Raw genomic sequence first — 18,352 nt, 5'->3', positions numbered from 1 at the left:
GCAAAAGTATAATAAAGACTATTTCATTACTCTATTTCTATTTCTACGATTCCTGCAATTCTATCGGATAGATGTAACTACGGATAAGAAGACATGAATAATATACTACTAGATCTCCTATAAAAATTGAAGTATATGATGTGTTTTCTCATGCTTCTAGATAAGATTAGTTAATTTTAGAATAATAGTTTATTTAATAGTGTGATCACTTAAAAAGAGAAATCACTTAATATGAAAGAAAAATAATAGGCATAATACCTAGATAAACACCTTAACTTGGCCTCAACTGACAAGTAACCACCCCCAACTTTAAAAATGTACATCTAGACATCTCAACTTGGTTTAAGATGACCCCGTAAACACCCCAACTTTGAAAATCACATCTAGACAACTTAAATTTAGCCGTGTCTAGTGTGCATTAATTTTTAAAGTTGGGGTGTTTACGAGGACCAACTTAAATCAAGTTGAGGTGTCTAGATGTGCATTCTCAAAGTTGGGGTATTTATAAGGGCCAACTTAAATCAAGTTGAGGTGTTTAGATGTGCATGCATTCTCAAAGTTAGGGTGTTTATGTGCCTGTCGATGTCAAGTTAAAGTGTCTATCTATGTGTTATAACAAAAAAATATTTGAAACAAAACTATAGACACTATGGTAGGATACACAATGACGAAAAAACAAAATTTGTAAAGATATTCAACAGGATCGGAGAAAAAAAAGGAAAGAAGAGATCTAAATATTGTATGGTTTTGCATCTTTTTAGGTTAAGCAAAACAAAACATTCGGACATTTATAGAATGAAGAGAATGTGTCGCAATTCTCATGGTTTCTCCTTTTTTATAGGTTTATCTCAAAGTTAACCTAAGGTGTTTAGTTATAAACGGGTGTTTGAGGGATCACAAAAAAGTAGCAAGCCTGCCCCTCTAATTTAATTTCAAAATTAATAGTAAGTGTTAACATATAATTATATGGGCTGATTTCAAAAGAGGGAGTGAAAAAGAGGATTAATTTGTGTTGTTTTCAAGAAAGTGAGCATAGATGAGGGAGAAGATAGAGAGTGATATTAATATTAACACAACAAATTTGATCTTCTCTTCATTCTTCCTTCTTCTTCCTTGTTGAAAACTCACTTTTTATTATTGGTTTCTCTCTTAAGTCCCTCTTTTTCTAGTGTATAATCATCATGGCGTCTAATTTATCCTTAGAAGAGCTTAAGAATGAGACAGTTGATCTTGTAAGTATATTCTCCGCTCTCCTCTCCTCCGTCTCATGGTAGGCCGGATTCAGAATTTAAATTTGATTCCATGAGATCAAATTATAATATTTGTTGAGATTTTAGTAACTATCGTGTAGATATATATCAATACTTGTGTAAAAATGATTGATGGATTCGTTAAATCTGTTGATTACATAATGCATTGCGTGCAGGGGCAGAAAGGGTTTCATTCGTACCTTTTTTTTTTTTCTCCTGGAAAATCATACTATATATATAAGGTCAATTTTCTATGTATATGTAGAAAATGATGAACCCTATTGATGAAAATCCTCCCTGTGCCACTGATTGCATGTGGTCATTGGCAAACAATTATTATGACGTGTTGTGTGGATTTAATTGAACATATACAGAAAGAATTTAGGAATTATATGTATAAATCACACTCATTATGAACTTACTAACTTTAGATCATGGGTGCACCTCTAGTATATATCGTGGAGACCAAATTATGCATGCAACTAATTCTTTGATGACAGGAACAAAATGTTAAAACACTGAATATAGGATATGATTATTTTTTTGGTCTTAATTTGGTTGAAATTAGTGATGTATTATGCAAGATAAGAAATAAAAATGACAAAAAAAAAATGTAATTTTTTCTTGTGATCTTAATAGTTGAAAATGATATTGCAGGAAAACATTCCGGTGGAAGAAGTCTTCCAGATACTAAAATGCAGCAAAGAGGGTTTGACAAATGCAGAAGGCCAAAACAGGCTTCAAATTTTTGGCCCCAACAAACTTGAAGAGAAAAAGGTGATTTTTTAATTTATTTTACTAGTTTCTATTTAGAAAAAGAACATGAATAAACACTAAAAATTTGTGTTGATGTTTATTATTATTACAGGAGAACAAGGTCCTTAAGTTCTTGGGGTTTATGTGGAATCCTCTCTCATGGGTCATGGAAGCTGCTGCTATCATGTCCATTGTTCTAGCAAATGGAGGGGTAATAAAAGATTCCAAATATACCCGAAAGTATTTTTTGGAAAATGTTTTTTAAGAAAATAAGTCTTTGCAGCTGTTTGGTCGTCAGAGAATATTTTCGACCAAAAGGGGTAAAATGACTTCAGTCACTTGTGGGAGGAAGTCATTTTCCTTTACAACTATATCAACTCTTAACTTCATATCATTGCATTAACCGTCCCTTAGACGTTATTGCCAATTTTTTATACTACATATCACTCTACCCGATTTGCTAATATTGTAGTTTTTTCTGTTCTCCAATCATACATTGGAAAATGTTTTTCAGCAAGATTATTTCAAGAAAATAAGTCATCTCCCGGAAAAAACTAGAAAATGGCTTTCGTCATACCAAACACACCCTTAATCCCTCTCTTTGTTCATGTTTATGATCAAGTAAAACAAATTAATCCAAGGTGAAATCTTCGAAAAATGCAGGGCAAGCCACCGGATTGGCCAGACTTTGTAGGTATTATGGTCTTGCTTATTATCAACTCTACTATCAGTTTCATTGAAGAGAACAATGCTGGAAATGCTGCTGCTGCCCTTATGGCTAATCTTGCTCCCAAAACTAAGGTACCCCTATAATTATTGTGCTCTTTCTAACAACTTAAGCTTTTACATGAGATAGTTATATACTTTAACATAGTATCGGGCATTCTTGGTCCATAAAAAAATGAATCAGGTCCACAATTTTAAATGAGATGCTCACACAATTCAACACCCCTCTGGATTTTGGTGATTATTTCTCCATGTGAAATGGACGATCATGAATGGTACCCCTATAAGTACCATTCATGTTTTTTGGTTTATTATTGTTGGAGAATCACAATAAAAGTTGAATCTTGAGGCGTGTTTTGGACATTGTCCTTAGTATACTTTTTCAATAGTGGTATGTACCCTGAGGATTCAATTCACTCTTCTATTATAAACTAAGAGCAGCGCGCTGGGGAGCCAAACCGTTAACGTACGACTTTTTTATAAAGTGGAGGAAAAAGTTGTCTTTAACCAATGAGAGATTTTTTTTTTTTTCGCTTTTAAGTTGTTATTCACATTCTTTCAAACAATTATTTCTCTAGAAATGGATGATAATCTTGAGAATGTGGTTTTCAGGTATTGAGAGATGGAAAATGGTCTGAGGAGGAAGCTTCACTCCTGGTACCAGGTGATCTGGTTAGTGTTAAGCTGGGTGACATTGTCCCAGCCGATGCTCGTCTTCTTGAGGGTGATCCCCTCAAGATTGATCAGGCTGCACTTACCGGTGAGTCCTTACCGGTCACAAAACAACCCGGTGATCAAGTTTTCTCTGGTTCCACTGTCAAGCAAGGCGAAATCGAGGCTGTTGTCATTGCTACTGGTGTTCATACTTTCTTTGGAAAGGCTGCACATCTTGTTGATAGCACAAACCAAGTTGGTCATTTCCAAAAGGTGAAAAAAAAAAATAGTGACTGACTTTTCTACGATTTAAGTTAAACTTTTATTTTGAATACACTAAGATTTGGGATCTGAGTTTCATTTTTCTCGAACTGTTTCTTCTTAAGAACTAAAAAGATTTGTTCCAAAATAACATATATTGAAAGAAGAACATAAGTCCTTGGACACGTAATGGATCTTGATAAGTACTACAGGCAAACCTCTATATAGCAAGGTTGTTGTTCCGATACATATAATAACATGGTTGTTATAGTGAAATGTTATAGAGGATGGTTATTATAGAGAGGTCTGATTGTATATCTAAAAGTTAAAGATTTGTTCCAAAATAGCATATGCAAAGAAGAATGAATCTTGTTATTATTTCTAAAGTTTGTTGTGGTTATATGAATGATCAGGTGTTGACTGCTATTGGAAACTTTTGTATCTGCTCAATTCTTGTGGGAATAGTGATTGAGATTGTGGTGATGTGGCCGATTCAAAAGCGAAAATATAGAGATGGAATTGACAATTTGTTGGTGTTGCTTATTGGAGGTATCCCAATTGCCATGCCAACAGTCTTGTCTGTTACCATGGCTATTGGATCTCATCGGTTGTCCCAACAAGGTGCTATCACTAAGAGGATGACTGCTATCGAGGAAATGGCTGGTATGGATGTCCTCTGCAGTGACAAGACCGGTACCCTCACGCTTAACAAGCTTACTGTTGACAAAAACTTGATTGAGGTTCGTAATCAAGACAAAAATAATACCCTTTTTTGTTATGAAAATTCCTATCGTAACATAACAACTTTTCTTCGTGGTTGTAGGTATTCCCTAAGAATGTAGACAAGGATACCCTTATGTTACTTGCTGCTAGAGCTTCCAGGGTAGAAAACCAGGATGCTATTGATGCTTGTATTGTTAACAATTTGGGTGATCCCAAACAGGTAATGTGAAATAATAGTAATTCTTTTATTTCGTTTGTTATGTTTTCTCATTAGAACAAGATTTATTCTCTATAGGTAAATTCACTAAAGAAAACTGGAATTAGCTATGAACTTCGTCACCGATCTGCCGCCAAATAACTCTTAGCTAACATACTTTTATGATAATCTATCGCTAAATAGGATTAGCGACGGCTTTTGCTATTTAGTGACAGAATTTGTCCATCGCTAATTCCAGTTTTTTAGTAGTGATATTAGATGACCTTAAGTACTTTTGATATTGCAGGCAAGAGCAGGCATCGAAGAGGTTCATTTCTTTCCATTCAATCCGGTTGATAAGCGCACTGCAATCACCTATATCGATGACGGTGGAAACTGGCACAGGGCTAGCAAAGGTGCTCCCGAGCAAGTAAGATATCTCTTTTATCCTTCAATTTCATATACTTAATTTCAACATTTAGTGTCTAATCTAGCAGAATCTTTTGCTAGATTATTGAGCTTTGTGAGCTTAGGGGAGATGTCTTAAAGAAAGCTCATGATATCATCGACAACTTTGCCAATCGTGGTCTTCGTTCTTTGGGTGTTGCAAGACAGGTAAAGCAAACATAATGTTTGATAACTTTGTTTGAGTTAGTGCAAGGTATCCCTATGTATGATAATTTTTATGCAGACTGTGCCAGAGAAAGACAAGGAAAGTGCTGGTTCGCCTTGGGAATTCGTGGGGCTTTTACCTCTATTTGATCCACCAAGGCACGACAGTGCAGAGACAATTCGCAAGGCTCTCGAGCTTGGTGTTAATGTTAAGATGATCACCGGTGACCAACTTGCTATCGGTAAGGAAACTGGTCGTAGGCTCGGTATGGGAACCAACATGTATCCATCTTCAGCTCTTCTTGGTGACCACAAGGATGAGACCATTGCGCAAATTCCTATTGAGGAGCTCATTGAACAGGCTGATGGCTTTGCAGGAGTCTTCCCAGGTAAAATATTTAAAGCGCCGTTTATAAGTTTTAGTTGCTATATTGAAATGTTATTACAGAGAACATATAATATAATATAACATGAAAAAATCAGTTCCAAAAAAACTTGGATGTTATAGTGAAATGTTAGTATTATAGAGGACAACTATTATACAGAGGTCTGACAGTAGTACCTTCTATTATAATGAACATATACCTTCTGTCGTTTATATTTTTTTAGCATATATATCAAAATGCTATTATAGAGAACATATAATATAACACAACATGAAAAATTGGTTCCAAAAGAAGAACTTGGCCGTTATAGTGAGATGTTGCTATAGAGAGGTCTGATTGTAGTACCTTCTGTTTCATTTTATGTGAAATGTGAAACTCTCTGGCTTTTAGTTTGTTCCGAGAAAAAATCAGACCTTTCTATATTAGAAACACTTTAAACTTTCTATATTACCCTTAATGACATGATGTTATAGTCTCAACCTTCAACACTGTCATGGCACGTTTAGAAATCTTTATTTCCTTCGTAACACGTTCAGTCAAGAAACTATTAGAACTAGGACTAACACAAGGATATATTTGATTTGTTTTTGAAGAACACAAGTATGAGATTGTGAAGAAGTTGCAAGAAAGAAAGCACATTTGTGGTATGACTGGAGATGGTGTGAATGATGCACCAGCACTGAAGAAGGCAGACATTGGTATTGCAGTTGCTGATGCAACAGATGCAGCTCGGGGTGCATCTGATATCGTTTTGACCGAACCAGGTCTCGGTGTCATTATAAGTGCTGTGTTGACAAGCAGAGCCATTTTCCAAAGGATGAAGAACTATACTATTTATGCAGTCTCAATCACGATCCGTGTCGTTATGGGTTTCATGCTCATTGCTCTTATTTGGGAATTCGACTTCCCGCCTTTCATGGTCCTCATCATTGCCATCCTCAATGATGGAACCATCATGACTATATCTAAGGACAGGGTCAAGCCATCTCCTTTGCCCGACTCGTGGAAGCTCAACGAGATCTTTGCCACTGGAATCGTCCTCGGAACTTATCAAGCTCTCATGACTGTTCTGTTCTTCTATCTTGCAGCTTCTACTGATTTCTTTACAGTAAGTTCTTTCCCTTCCAATCTTTCCTCCCTTAGGAACTAACACTTACCATCATGCAAAAAGTTTACAAAAAAATTGGAGTTAGCTACGAACTTTGTCGCTAATTGGTAGCTAAAATTGCTCGCAGCTAACAATTTTTTTTGGAAATCCTCTAAATAGAATTAGCGGCAGATGTTGCTATTTAGCTACAGAATTTTTCCATCGCTAATTCCTGATTTTTTTAGTAGTGATATATATTGTAAGGGTGAAACTTTATTTCTTTAACTAATTCCATCAAGCAAGTGCCACGTTCGATCATGACTCCAAACCGAGCCATCCCGGCCTGCCATCAGCTGGGCCTTGCCATAGGCAGGACGTTGGTGTTACGTACCCAACACTCTCTCTGAACGAAAATAAAACGTACTATTGTAACTCGATAACACAAATTTATCTCGTGTATCTGCAGGACAAGTTCGGTGTTAAATCAATCAGGGGTAACCACTATGAACTTACAGCTGCTATATACCTTCAAGTGAGTATTATCAGTCAGGCTCTCATCTTTGTGACGAGATCAAGAAGCTGGTCGTTTATGGAACGTCCCGGTATCTGGCTTGTCATTGCTTTCTTTCTAGCCCAATTTGTAAGTCCTGGAAAAAAACTTGAATGATCATTTTCAATTTTCACAACTTTGTATACATATATTCTTACTAATCAAGATCCTGTTTTTTCTACTCAGGTGGCTACACTAATTACTGTTTACGCGCATTGGGACTTTGCTAGGATCAATGGAATTGGTTGGGGATGGGCAGCAATCATATGGGTCTACACAATTATTACTTATATCCCTCTTGATATTCTTAAATTCATTAGTCGTTACGCGTTGAGTGGCGAGGCCTGGGAATCAATGATCCAGAATAAGGTAAACAAACAAAGCTTATCGCCATCACGTTTTGTGAACTACACTCCTGGCCTGTCGGTCAGAAATAATTACATTTTCTAGCCAACTATACAATAAATATACATTATAATGTATAGAAAATGTATATTTGATGTATATTATACGTTAATATAAAAAAAGTATACATTTGTTGGCTATTATTTTGGTAGACGACTATCTATATCAATTTCTTTTCTTTTTTTCAAGTTTCATTTTTGAATGATGCTTTATCTTTGTTTCTTGGAAAAATTATTAGACCGCCTTCACAACAAAGAAGGACTATGGAAAAGGCGAAAGAGAAGCACAATGGGCTGTGGCTCAACGTACACTTCACGGTCTTCAGACTGCAGAAAGCAATGGCTTATTCCATGACAAGAACTACCGGGAGTTGAACGAGATTGCTGAACAGGCTAAACGTCGTGCTGAAGTTGCAAAAATTACACACGAGCCATAAATAATTACTCGATTCTTCAAGAACCATGTCACGGATTGAGGGAATTTTTCACTGTCAAAGGGACATGTTGAATTTTATAGTTTAAGCTAAAGGGATCGAATATTGAAAGGATCCAATAACACTATATTTTTTAAGCTTATGCAATCAATTATGGGAGAAAGATGAACTTTTTCTCTTTTTTTTTTTTTTTGGCTAAGGGCAGTTTTGCAGCTATTTTTTTCCATAAAAATGTACATGATGTTATCAATGTTGGATGAGTTCCTATATTGGTGAAGTACAAAGGCTAGCTGCGTATCAAAACTATCGAATAACATTATCATTTATGTTATTTTCTGTAAATATTTATTTATTAATGTATTTGTTTTTTCCTAAAATATGTCTAAAAGGAAAAGCATAATTTTTGAGAGATTTGCTCTTATAAATCATAAGACTAAAGAGAAAAGAGATACAAATCGAGTTTGAATTTAAATTTTCGTTTTCCAAACTTCAAACATTCGAATATGAAGTTAGGTTTTGTTAAATTACAATTTCAGACCTGAAGCTCTGAAGACGATAACAACAAAGAAGAAACAACAAAGAAGTTTAGTTTGGAGCTCTTCAAAACTAACTAAACTATAAATATTACTACTGAATACTATATTTCTATCTTTGAGTTATCAATCCAACATGAGAGTAAAATACGAGATAAAGCAAATTGACAATACAATAAACATATCATGACTTTTCTCTCAATATTACAGAAAAAAATAAAATGAGTTCTACTAATTAATTAGATTTGTAAGGGAACAAAATATATCCCATGCCCAAAGAAAAAAATAAAGAAGAGTACCGATTGCTAGTTGCTATATTGAAATAATTACATTGAGCGTACCAATTGTGTAACACATTTATTCCTATTACACAAGGGGATTCTCTTGAATGGAGAAGGTAATAGTTGAACCCTTATCACTTGTTACATAAATTATCTTGTCTGTATCACTATACCGTAAACCTTGATGGCTGTTGAGTGACTTAATTAAATCTTCAACCCGAGCATATGTCACGATAGTACTAATGCAAGTGCGACATAAGGGGCACATCTTGTTTTTTGCTAGTAACCAAGGAATAATACAAGCGGCATGAAACCTATGACAACAAGCAGAAAGTATAAGTTCACATGTATCGTCGTCTTGTTTTTCAAATTCTCCTAAACAGATACAACAGTCGCTGTTAGTGCCTTTAATTTTTGAATCATCAGGAATATCTATGACTACTTCCATAGCTCGAGCTCTTTCTATTGTCACATTACGAGCTCTTGTTGTTGCCATGTCATCATGAGGTCGGGTTATTTCTAAGACATCAATCGTATGTGGTTGCGGATCTTCATAAAAACACTTCCATATGATTTCTACGATCAAAGTAAATAGCACTGGAAAAATGGCAAAGAAAATCAAGAAGACATAATCAGGGAGATTTGGCATCTATTGTTTTCTACGCGGATTATAAATATGCACAAAAAACTATTAAAGAACTCGAATAATTTCAACACAGTGTAATGATTTAGATGATAAAAACTTTTGCCTGGTGATAGATCTCGTAGTATTAGGCAAAGGATTTAATTTGAAGTTGGAATAATCAGAAGGCAACATAAGGTTTTATATGTTTAAGTTCTTGCATTTATAAACCTAATAGGATTCAGAGTAACAGGCTCGTTTAAGAAGTACATGTCCTAATTAATTAAGTCCTGTTCGGATTAGGATTAATTATAAAATTGATGAGATGTAAAATTAGGAAACCTTTTAGGATATATATATATATATATATATCAGTATTCTTTTACAGTTTTGATGCATTGACAAACCAATATTATATATATATGAAGATATATATATCATGATTAATAGCTTTGATACTTACGTCCCTAATATTATTAGTTGCGAAGTTTTAAGTCATTTTCGATACAGTATTGAACTTGAAATTGTCAGGGATATATATAGTTGATATATATGCCCTGGACGCAATCTCACATATGATTATTTGAACATGCTATATGAACATTATATAAATATATAACGTCTGACATTAATTAATCATAGTTATATGTTATCAATTACTTGATTAATATGATTAGGTCCTTGATTAAGTTTTGAAACTTATCATTATAATGAGAGTCATGTCTCTTATAACTTAATCTAAAATTCTTCTTGATTATAGGATCATTAGTTAGGACATTAGTGATCCGATTAGATGAATACGTATGTGGTGGTCTTCACGCTAATGATGCATATCAGATATGATCATTGAACCAACTGATAATCTTATAATTTCTAATGGTTTTAATTATCATACACGGTCAATAGAATATTCTCTTGAAGAATGTGATGTACACTTTGTCGATATATACTTAAATCCTAACAATAATTAGATATCATCAATATTAAGTTCACATGCATGTAAAGGAAGAGAGAAGAATGAAATAGAAATACACATTCAATAAATTGCTTACATCAAAACCTACAAATATACAATACGATATATATATATATATATATATACTAGTCTTTATGAACGTGCCTTGCGCGTTATCCCTTGTCAATCTCTCAAATGTTAGGTAATATTATTTGAAATTACATATTATTTATTTTATAAGGTATAAAAATATTGTTCGATCGTATCCACTTAATACTTTCCATTAAAATAATATTTTTGGAAAGTGGCTCCTCAGGTCCCTAAACCCATGTAATCCAGATTATCCATGATCTAAAATCTAACATAAAAATAAGGTAATTGTGTGAACCAGTGATTTCATATTGACTTGAATAAATTAATTATTAACAAAATAAAGTGACTTGGTTCAAGTAGGAATAAATTTAGTTCGTTTAGGTTTTTAATGTCAAAAAAAGAAATAGGATTAAAGCATTAAAGGTATAAAAAACTACAATTTAGCTCCATTACGATTGCGTTATTTCCTTTCAATCTACGAAAAAATATTAGATAATATTATTTATAATTAAATACATTTATTTAATGAGGTACAAAAATGTTACCATAGTATAAGATTATATCACTTAATATTTCTTTGAAAATAATGTTCTTGACATAAAAAAAACGTGTTACGATTGAGAGAACTCAATATTAGAGATCAAGTGACCACATATATATATATATATATATATATATATCATTTACAAATATGTTGAACTCGTTACTAAACAAAATTAAACTATACAAATATCTTAGTTTTAAGAATATATAATTATTTATTTTAAAAATTAGGCTGATTACAGAAGTAAGATATAATATATTTTTTTTAAAAAGAAAATCATGTCCTCCCACTGCCAAAATTTTTTCTAACTTCCTGGTAGTTGTCATAATGAAATGTTTAAATGAAGAACGATTTCAGTTATTTTATTTTCTTTCAACATAACATTTTATATTTATCAACTGACAAAAGATAATCAATCAATATTAAGGTAGCTACTCTTTTTTTTTTTTTTTTTTTTTTTTTTCATCCTCCTATTTTGTTTAAGCATATCCACATTGATTCCCGCAAGAGTAACCTAATTGTGGTGATTTTATTATATTAAAATATCATTAAAAAGTTATTTTTTTGTTATATAAAAGTCATCTAACTTAAAATTTATAACACAATTTTTTTTTAGCCTTCAAAACTTATATCATTTGGTTAATTGCATCTGCACGACGGATAACATGAGAAAAAATTACAACATATGCAAACCTTTGCTAATTATTATAAGAACTGATTGCAAAAGCTTTTAAGTGTATGAGTTTTTGATAACCAACTGCAGTCTTGATCAGTTGAAAAACCCAAGTCATTCGTGGGTGTGGTGGTTTTGAGCCCGAAATTAAATGTTTTATGTGTGTGAGGTTTTGAGGTCGATCTTCTTAAGGCTTAGTACTCGCATCTATTTTTTTCCTTTTCTCGCCGACTTATGGTGTTAGCAGATTTCTTTTTAATATTAATATTACTACCTAACTTTCATTTACGTTTACCATTGCTCACTTTATTAAAAAAAAAAAAAAATCTAATTCACTGTGACGAAAAAGGAGAAAAAAATAGTAACTTGCTTGGTTCAAATTTTTAGCCTCCTCTTCACTTTCCTAACCCAAATGCAAAAATTGTCTCTGTTTTATCGATTTTTTTTTAACAATGTTTGTCTATTATTATAGGCGGTAAAACCAATCTTAAATAGGAAAAATTTGTGTTTATTTCTGTATGAACACTTCTATAATAGTTTGAATTTTGAATCAGTTTTATTGCTTATTAAGGGTTACAAAATATTACCTTATTTTACTTTAGTGTATTTCCTTTGATTATTTTATTTTTCAATTATCAGATTAGCATTTGTTTTGTTAAAAAAAATTAAGAATAATAAATTAGAGAAAACCTAATAAACTAAAGGAAACACTCCCCAGGAGATCCAAGTGATGACAGCCAACCTTCCAATAAAAAGTCTATTTCCTCTGGAAGTAGTAATTTGTTAGAACTCTATTTTATGTTCTTTTTACCAATATAACCTACAAACTTTTATCAAGACTAATGTAAAAGGGCATAAAAGTCATTCAATATTTAAAGGATATTTTGGTCAACCAATATTTATATTTATGCTTTTAATATTTAAAGGATATTTTGGAGAATTTGAAGCAATGATTTTTTTTTATAGAAGTATTTAGCACCCATATCAAATTAAATTGAGAGTACAATTCAAATGGAAAAAGGAAAGGGGATCAAATAGTTACGTTGTAGTAATAGCCATTCTGTTAGGTAGTTGTTGTTTTTTTTTTTTTTTCGGCTGTTAAGAATTACTAATTAATTTTCAGCCAAAAAAAAAGGATTAGTAGGAATATAAAAAATTCGGCTGTTAGGTATTTCAATAGAAAAGATTAGTAATTAGTTTTCAACAACAACAAAAAAGGATTAATAATTAGTTGTAATAGTTAGTAAGAAGGATTAGTATTAGTTTGTAACGGTACAAAACTCGGCTGTTAGGAAGTTTAATAGGAATAGGATTATTAATTAAAATATAAGGATAAAAAATCAATAAAACGTCAACCAAAATTTATATTCATGCTTTTATAATAACTAACGTTATTTTGACAACCTCAATCACTTAAAAAAATATTAGATAATTATTTGTAATTATATACATTGAATTATGAGCTACAAAATTTTTACTATGGTATAAGATTATATCCACTTAATATTTCGAAAAAGATGTTCACGGTATTATTTTCGTTCTTTTTACATATTAGAAACGTGTTACGACTAAGATAATCCAATATTAGAAATTGAGTGATCATATATTTATTTATCGTCATTTACAAATATAAAAGTGTTTAATATCATTACTAAACAAAATTAAAGTATTATTCAATTAAGAATATTTAGTTATTTATTTCTACAAAAATTAAGTTGATCACAAAAGTAAGATATAATATTTAATAATAATAAATAAAAAACAAGTCCTCCCATCACCGGCTTTTATGATGAACTGCTTATACATAGAAACAATTTCAAGTATTTTATTTTCTTTCAACATAAAATTTTATATATATTGACATGCAAAAGAGAATCAATCAATTTTAGATAAACAATCTTTTTTTTTCTTCTTCTCTCTTATTTATTTAAGCATATCCATATGATTCCCACTAATTATATCCTAATGATCATCCTAATAGTCATCCAATTTGATTTTATCATACAAAAGTCTTTTATTTATTTTTGTACATAAAAGTCATCAAACTTAAAGTTTATACACAAAAAATGCTTTTTTGTGAATAAATTAGTAAAAAGAAGCGATATGGATCAATTCATACATAAAAATCATCCAATTTAACTAAAGTTTATTACACATGCCACCTTTCGTTTTTTTATTTTTTGTTACATAAAAATCATCCAATTTAACTAAAGTTTATCACACAAAAATTATTTTCTATTTTATTTTTTACGTAAAAGTCATTCAATTTTGGCCAAGTTAACTAAAATGTAATTCTCCGAATTCTTATATTTTATACGGAAAATATGTCATGACACTCTAAATAGCTAGTTAGCTCGACAAAATATATTAAATATAATGGATTAATTACGTAGACCTTTACCCATATTTCTCTTCTTAACACTAATCATTTGTGATTTATGAATTATGTTTATCTCCTTATTTTATTTCTTTGTAGCAATTTGAAGCCATGAAACATATCAACTTTGTAGATTTTGTGTTTGTCATTGAACTTGTTTGATGCTCTAACAACAAATATTATGCTAATTAAAGAAATATTTATAAAATTCACTATATAAAGAATATATTAGTAAGGATATTTATAAAAGTAAACTGAATTCAAAGAAAGGTATTTATAAAAATCATTAAACAGAGAATTCTAATTCGTATTTTTTTTAATTCCTTTTTTAACCTAAATTTTACTTCTAATTATGTAACTAACTAATTTGCTCCTTCCTTTGGATTTAGTACAATTATTATGACCAAATTCTATACGTACCAACCTAAACAATGATTTTTCAAATTCGATTAGTTAATATAAAGTCAACCCTACTTGATTTGAGAGTCCTAAAAAGGTTCCTTTACTGATATGAATCTTTTCTTCGTTATAGTGTCGTTATGATTGAATTCAAAGTTCTAATTAGTCCTTAATATGACAATTATATCCAACGTTGAATAGAATTATTTATTTAAGGAAAATTTTGAAGGATATAAAAGTCGATCAATACTTTAAAGATATTTTGATCGTAACCGATATTTATATTCATGCTTTTAAAATAGTATAGATATAGATATTTCTCTTATTTGCTAATTAAAGTGTTTGTCTCATTCGGAAAAAACAAAAAAAAAAATTACTATTTTAATATACTAAATACTAGTGTCACTTTCAGTGATTATTAAAAATTCATAGTTGATATTTTTTAAACGATGGCATGACTCAACAGTTCTTTATTCTTCTAACAATACATAAAAAAACCTATGGCAAAAATAATCAAAAATAAAACATTTATGCGAAAAACATTTTTCTTAGTTTAAAGATTTTTTAGGAAAAAAATAAATCAATAAAGAAAATTTTAATTTTAATTTTTTGAGATTAAGTCCATTGTGCGATGATCCAAATTGAAAAAGAATTTTTATATGTGAATTGATAAAATAACAAAACATTTGAATGTCTTTGAATTCTCAGCTAACTTATTTTTTTATCCAATATATATAACTTTTGTCTAAATATTATGAAAAAAAAGAAGTTAATATATAATTTAGGACAAAACAAATATCATGTTTAAAAAAAAAAAATCGTAAATTATATAAAATTTATCATATCACTGTTTTTTACAAAATATATTTAATATTAAAAAATGTAAAAAAATATACTTTTGGCAATTGACACAAATTAGTGTGGCATCGAGGATCAAATTATATTTCTTTAAATACAATGTTTTTCAAACATTTTTAAAATATATATATATATATGTTATATATATATATATATATATATATATAAATCCATCGAATAAACTTAATTAGTAGTTTATTCTTAATCCTATATTGTTATGTTAAATTTAATGTAACAAGTGTCATCCATTTGTAAAATATTTTAAAAGATCAAAATATAACTAATATAGAAATAATCAGTAGGTAAGAGACTTGTCATTTTTTTTGCTGTTGATGCGTTAAAGAAGGCAATCAAGGGTTTACGTATATTTATAATATAAATTTTCGAAGTAAAAAAGCTTTTAGAATTATATTCTTAATCCAAATTGTGTAAATTTTAAATTTAGAAACCTTTTAGTAGTAGGATTAATTTACCCATTAAGGAATGGATGTCATAATCCCAATTAATTATTTGGGATTGTCACGTAAAATAAACTATTTGTTTTCTTCATTTAAATCTGGATTTAGGGGAATACCTTCAAATTTCATTAAGACTTGAAAAAATGTTGTGTTTATCGTGGCTGTTTATTTTAGGATAAAGTCGTAAGATCCTTTTCTTTAAAATATTGAACACTCTTGATATGGTACTGGCAAAATCGAATGAATATTATTTTATGTGGTGAAAAACCACTAAATGTTATATATAATATTGTGAATCCAAGTATTACATAACAGAATAGTTCGCATTTCATTTGAATTTCTCACTACTTTTTATCGGGGAAAAAAATCTTAATAGCTCATACAAAATGGGTACATAATTCTGGTCTAACACTACAATATCTCCATTTTGCGACATTACTAAAGAGAAAAAGAATTTTAAAAATAGGTGCGAGATCAACTAATAGACAATACGATAAATATATTATGATTTTTCAGTATCCAGTACATAATATAACTTTTTTCTCAATATTTACAGGGAAAAAGAAAGTTCAATTCTACTAGATTTCGACATAACAATATCTTAAATCCAAAAAAAAAAAAATACTCTTAATCCTATTAAGTGAAAATTTCAATCAATATCACTAGACCGTGTAAGTCTCGGCAATCTATATTTAGAGCCTTAAATCATTAGTCCCAGAATATGACAATGGCACGACACAAACACAAGTACGACATAAGGGACATGTCCTGTTATTTTCTAGCCATGGCCTAATACAAGCATAATGAAACCTATGGCAACAAATAGGAAAAATAAAGAACGTCTCGATGTCCAATATAACGAGAAGCCATATTTAATAGAGATATTGTTCGTACCGTGATGTTGAATATTGTTGAACTTAAGCGGTGGCACTTTATAATGCAACAAAATTGTCATCAATTTGTAGAAAAATATTAAAACAATCAAAATGAACACTGCAATATAGAAATAAGCATAAACTGAGAGACTTGACATTTTTTTTTTTGCTGGTGATGAGTTAAAGAATGAAGGCATCAAGGGTTTGCGTATATTTATAATAATATAAGTTTGTTGATTTTAAAAACCTTATAGGAATCGGAGTAAACCCCTTTTTGGAATATTCATATTCTTAATCCTAATTTGTGTGGGAAATAATTTTAGAAACTTTTTAGGAGTAGGATTAGTTAACCCATGTCCTAATTAAATCCAAATTCATTCATTTGGGTTTGTCACGGAGAATAAACTACTTTGTTTCTTCATTTAAATTTAAATTAGGGAGTATATATATACCTTAAAATTTCATTAAGACTTAAAAAAATAGTTTCATTATCGTGGCTGTTTATTTTAGGATAAAGTCATAAAATCCTTTCTTTTAATGAATATATTGAACAATCCACAATGTTCAAATTTAGCCCAGACCTTTTATATGTGTTTAAAATCAACAAATATATAAATATAGTGAAACCCAGTAGCTTAAATGGGCATTGAGTTTGGATTTCGTCTGAATTTTCAGTACTTTTTATTGAAAAAATAATCTTAATAGCTCATTTAAAATAGGGATGTAATTTTACTCTCTCAAGTTGTGATATAACAAAGAAAGTTTATTCTAACAGTCTAATAACAAAATATCTTCTATCTACTTGTTTACCAGGTCACACAATATGTCATGGATCTCTCTATCTGCACACATATATACTTAGAAACATTTTCGAAATTTTTTTGTCGGGTGCTTGGACCGTATACTTGTCGGGATAGAGTCCTTCATTTTCGTCTGTTTATTGTGATTCACTTTACATCTAGTCTTTATATCCAATATTTATTTCTTTATTTCTTGTCTGTTTTTTCTTTATGTCTTGTCTGCTTTTTCTTTATTTCTGGTCATTTTTTTCTCACGTGTCTAGGTTGTGTAGAGCCACCAAGTCAAAATTCATTCCCAAATTACACACGCGTGCACGCAATCACACAGTTGAACGACTTTCTATATATACTTCTTTTCTAACGTGAAAAAAAAAATCTGAATTTTATTAGGTTATCGTTATTCTAGAAGTAACAATAACTGTAATAGTTTTCTCTCTCACACACATATATTATATATATGTATATATATTTCTGTCGTGTAAAAATACACTGGGGACATAAGCTCAATCCGCCTCTGCCAGCATGAATAACTCCCGAAGTATGCAAAGGAAGAGAAAAAAAAAAAAAAAAACATGAACACTTATTGCATTTGCATCAAAACTCAAAAGCTACAAGCCTTCTCAACTGAGTTCTTGTGAGAAAAGTAGCATTTAAAAGATTAATGAGTTGCTTCAACTTCTATAATAGAGACAAATGAGATACCGCGCCATGAAACTACTACTAAAAAATCATTATTTTTCCACTGAAAAATTTTCTAGTGGAAATTCTCTATGTAATGTAATTCTTTTGATTTAATAGAGATTTCATGCGGAAAAATTAAGATAGAAAGTATTTTGATTGGAAAA

At 30.7% G+C, this 18,352-nt stretch overlaps 1 protein-coding gene across 1 annotated transcript; it reads left to right on the top strand.

Annotated features, from left to right (window-relative positions):
- Window positions 1-906: 906 nt before the first annotated feature.
- Window positions 907-8,448, top strand: LOC132030769 (ATPase 9, plasma membrane-type-like). Its single transcript, XM_059420511.1, has 14 exons — window positions 907-1,232; window positions 1,908-2,027; window positions 2,119-2,217; window positions 2,670-2,807; window positions 3,345-3,659; window positions 4,061-4,387; window positions 4,471-4,590; window positions 4,874-4,996; window positions 5,077-5,181; window positions 5,258-5,567; window positions 6,158-6,672; window positions 7,118-7,291; window positions 7,388-7,570; window positions 7,845-8,448. The coding sequence occupies exons 1-14, from the start codon at window positions 1,182-1,184 to the stop codon at window positions 8,040-8,042; spliced, it is 2,778 nt and encodes a 925-aa protein (XP_059276494.1). The 5' UTR covers window positions 907-1,181; the 3' UTR covers window positions 8,043-8,448.
- Window positions 8,449-18,352: the final 9,904 nt, after the last annotated feature.

The sequence above is a fragment of the Lycium ferocissimum genome, chromosome 9 (genome assembly GCF_029784015.1).
Source record: "Lycium ferocissimum isolate CSIRO_LF1 chromosome 9, AGI_CSIRO_Lferr_CH_V1, whole genome shotgun sequence".
Lineage (NCBI taxonomy): Eukaryota > Viridiplantae > Streptophyta > Magnoliopsida > Solanales > Solanaceae > Lycium > Lycium ferocissimum.
The sequence above is the reverse complement of the archived record's forward strand: the minus strand, read 5'-3'. Positions and strand labels throughout refer to the sequence as shown.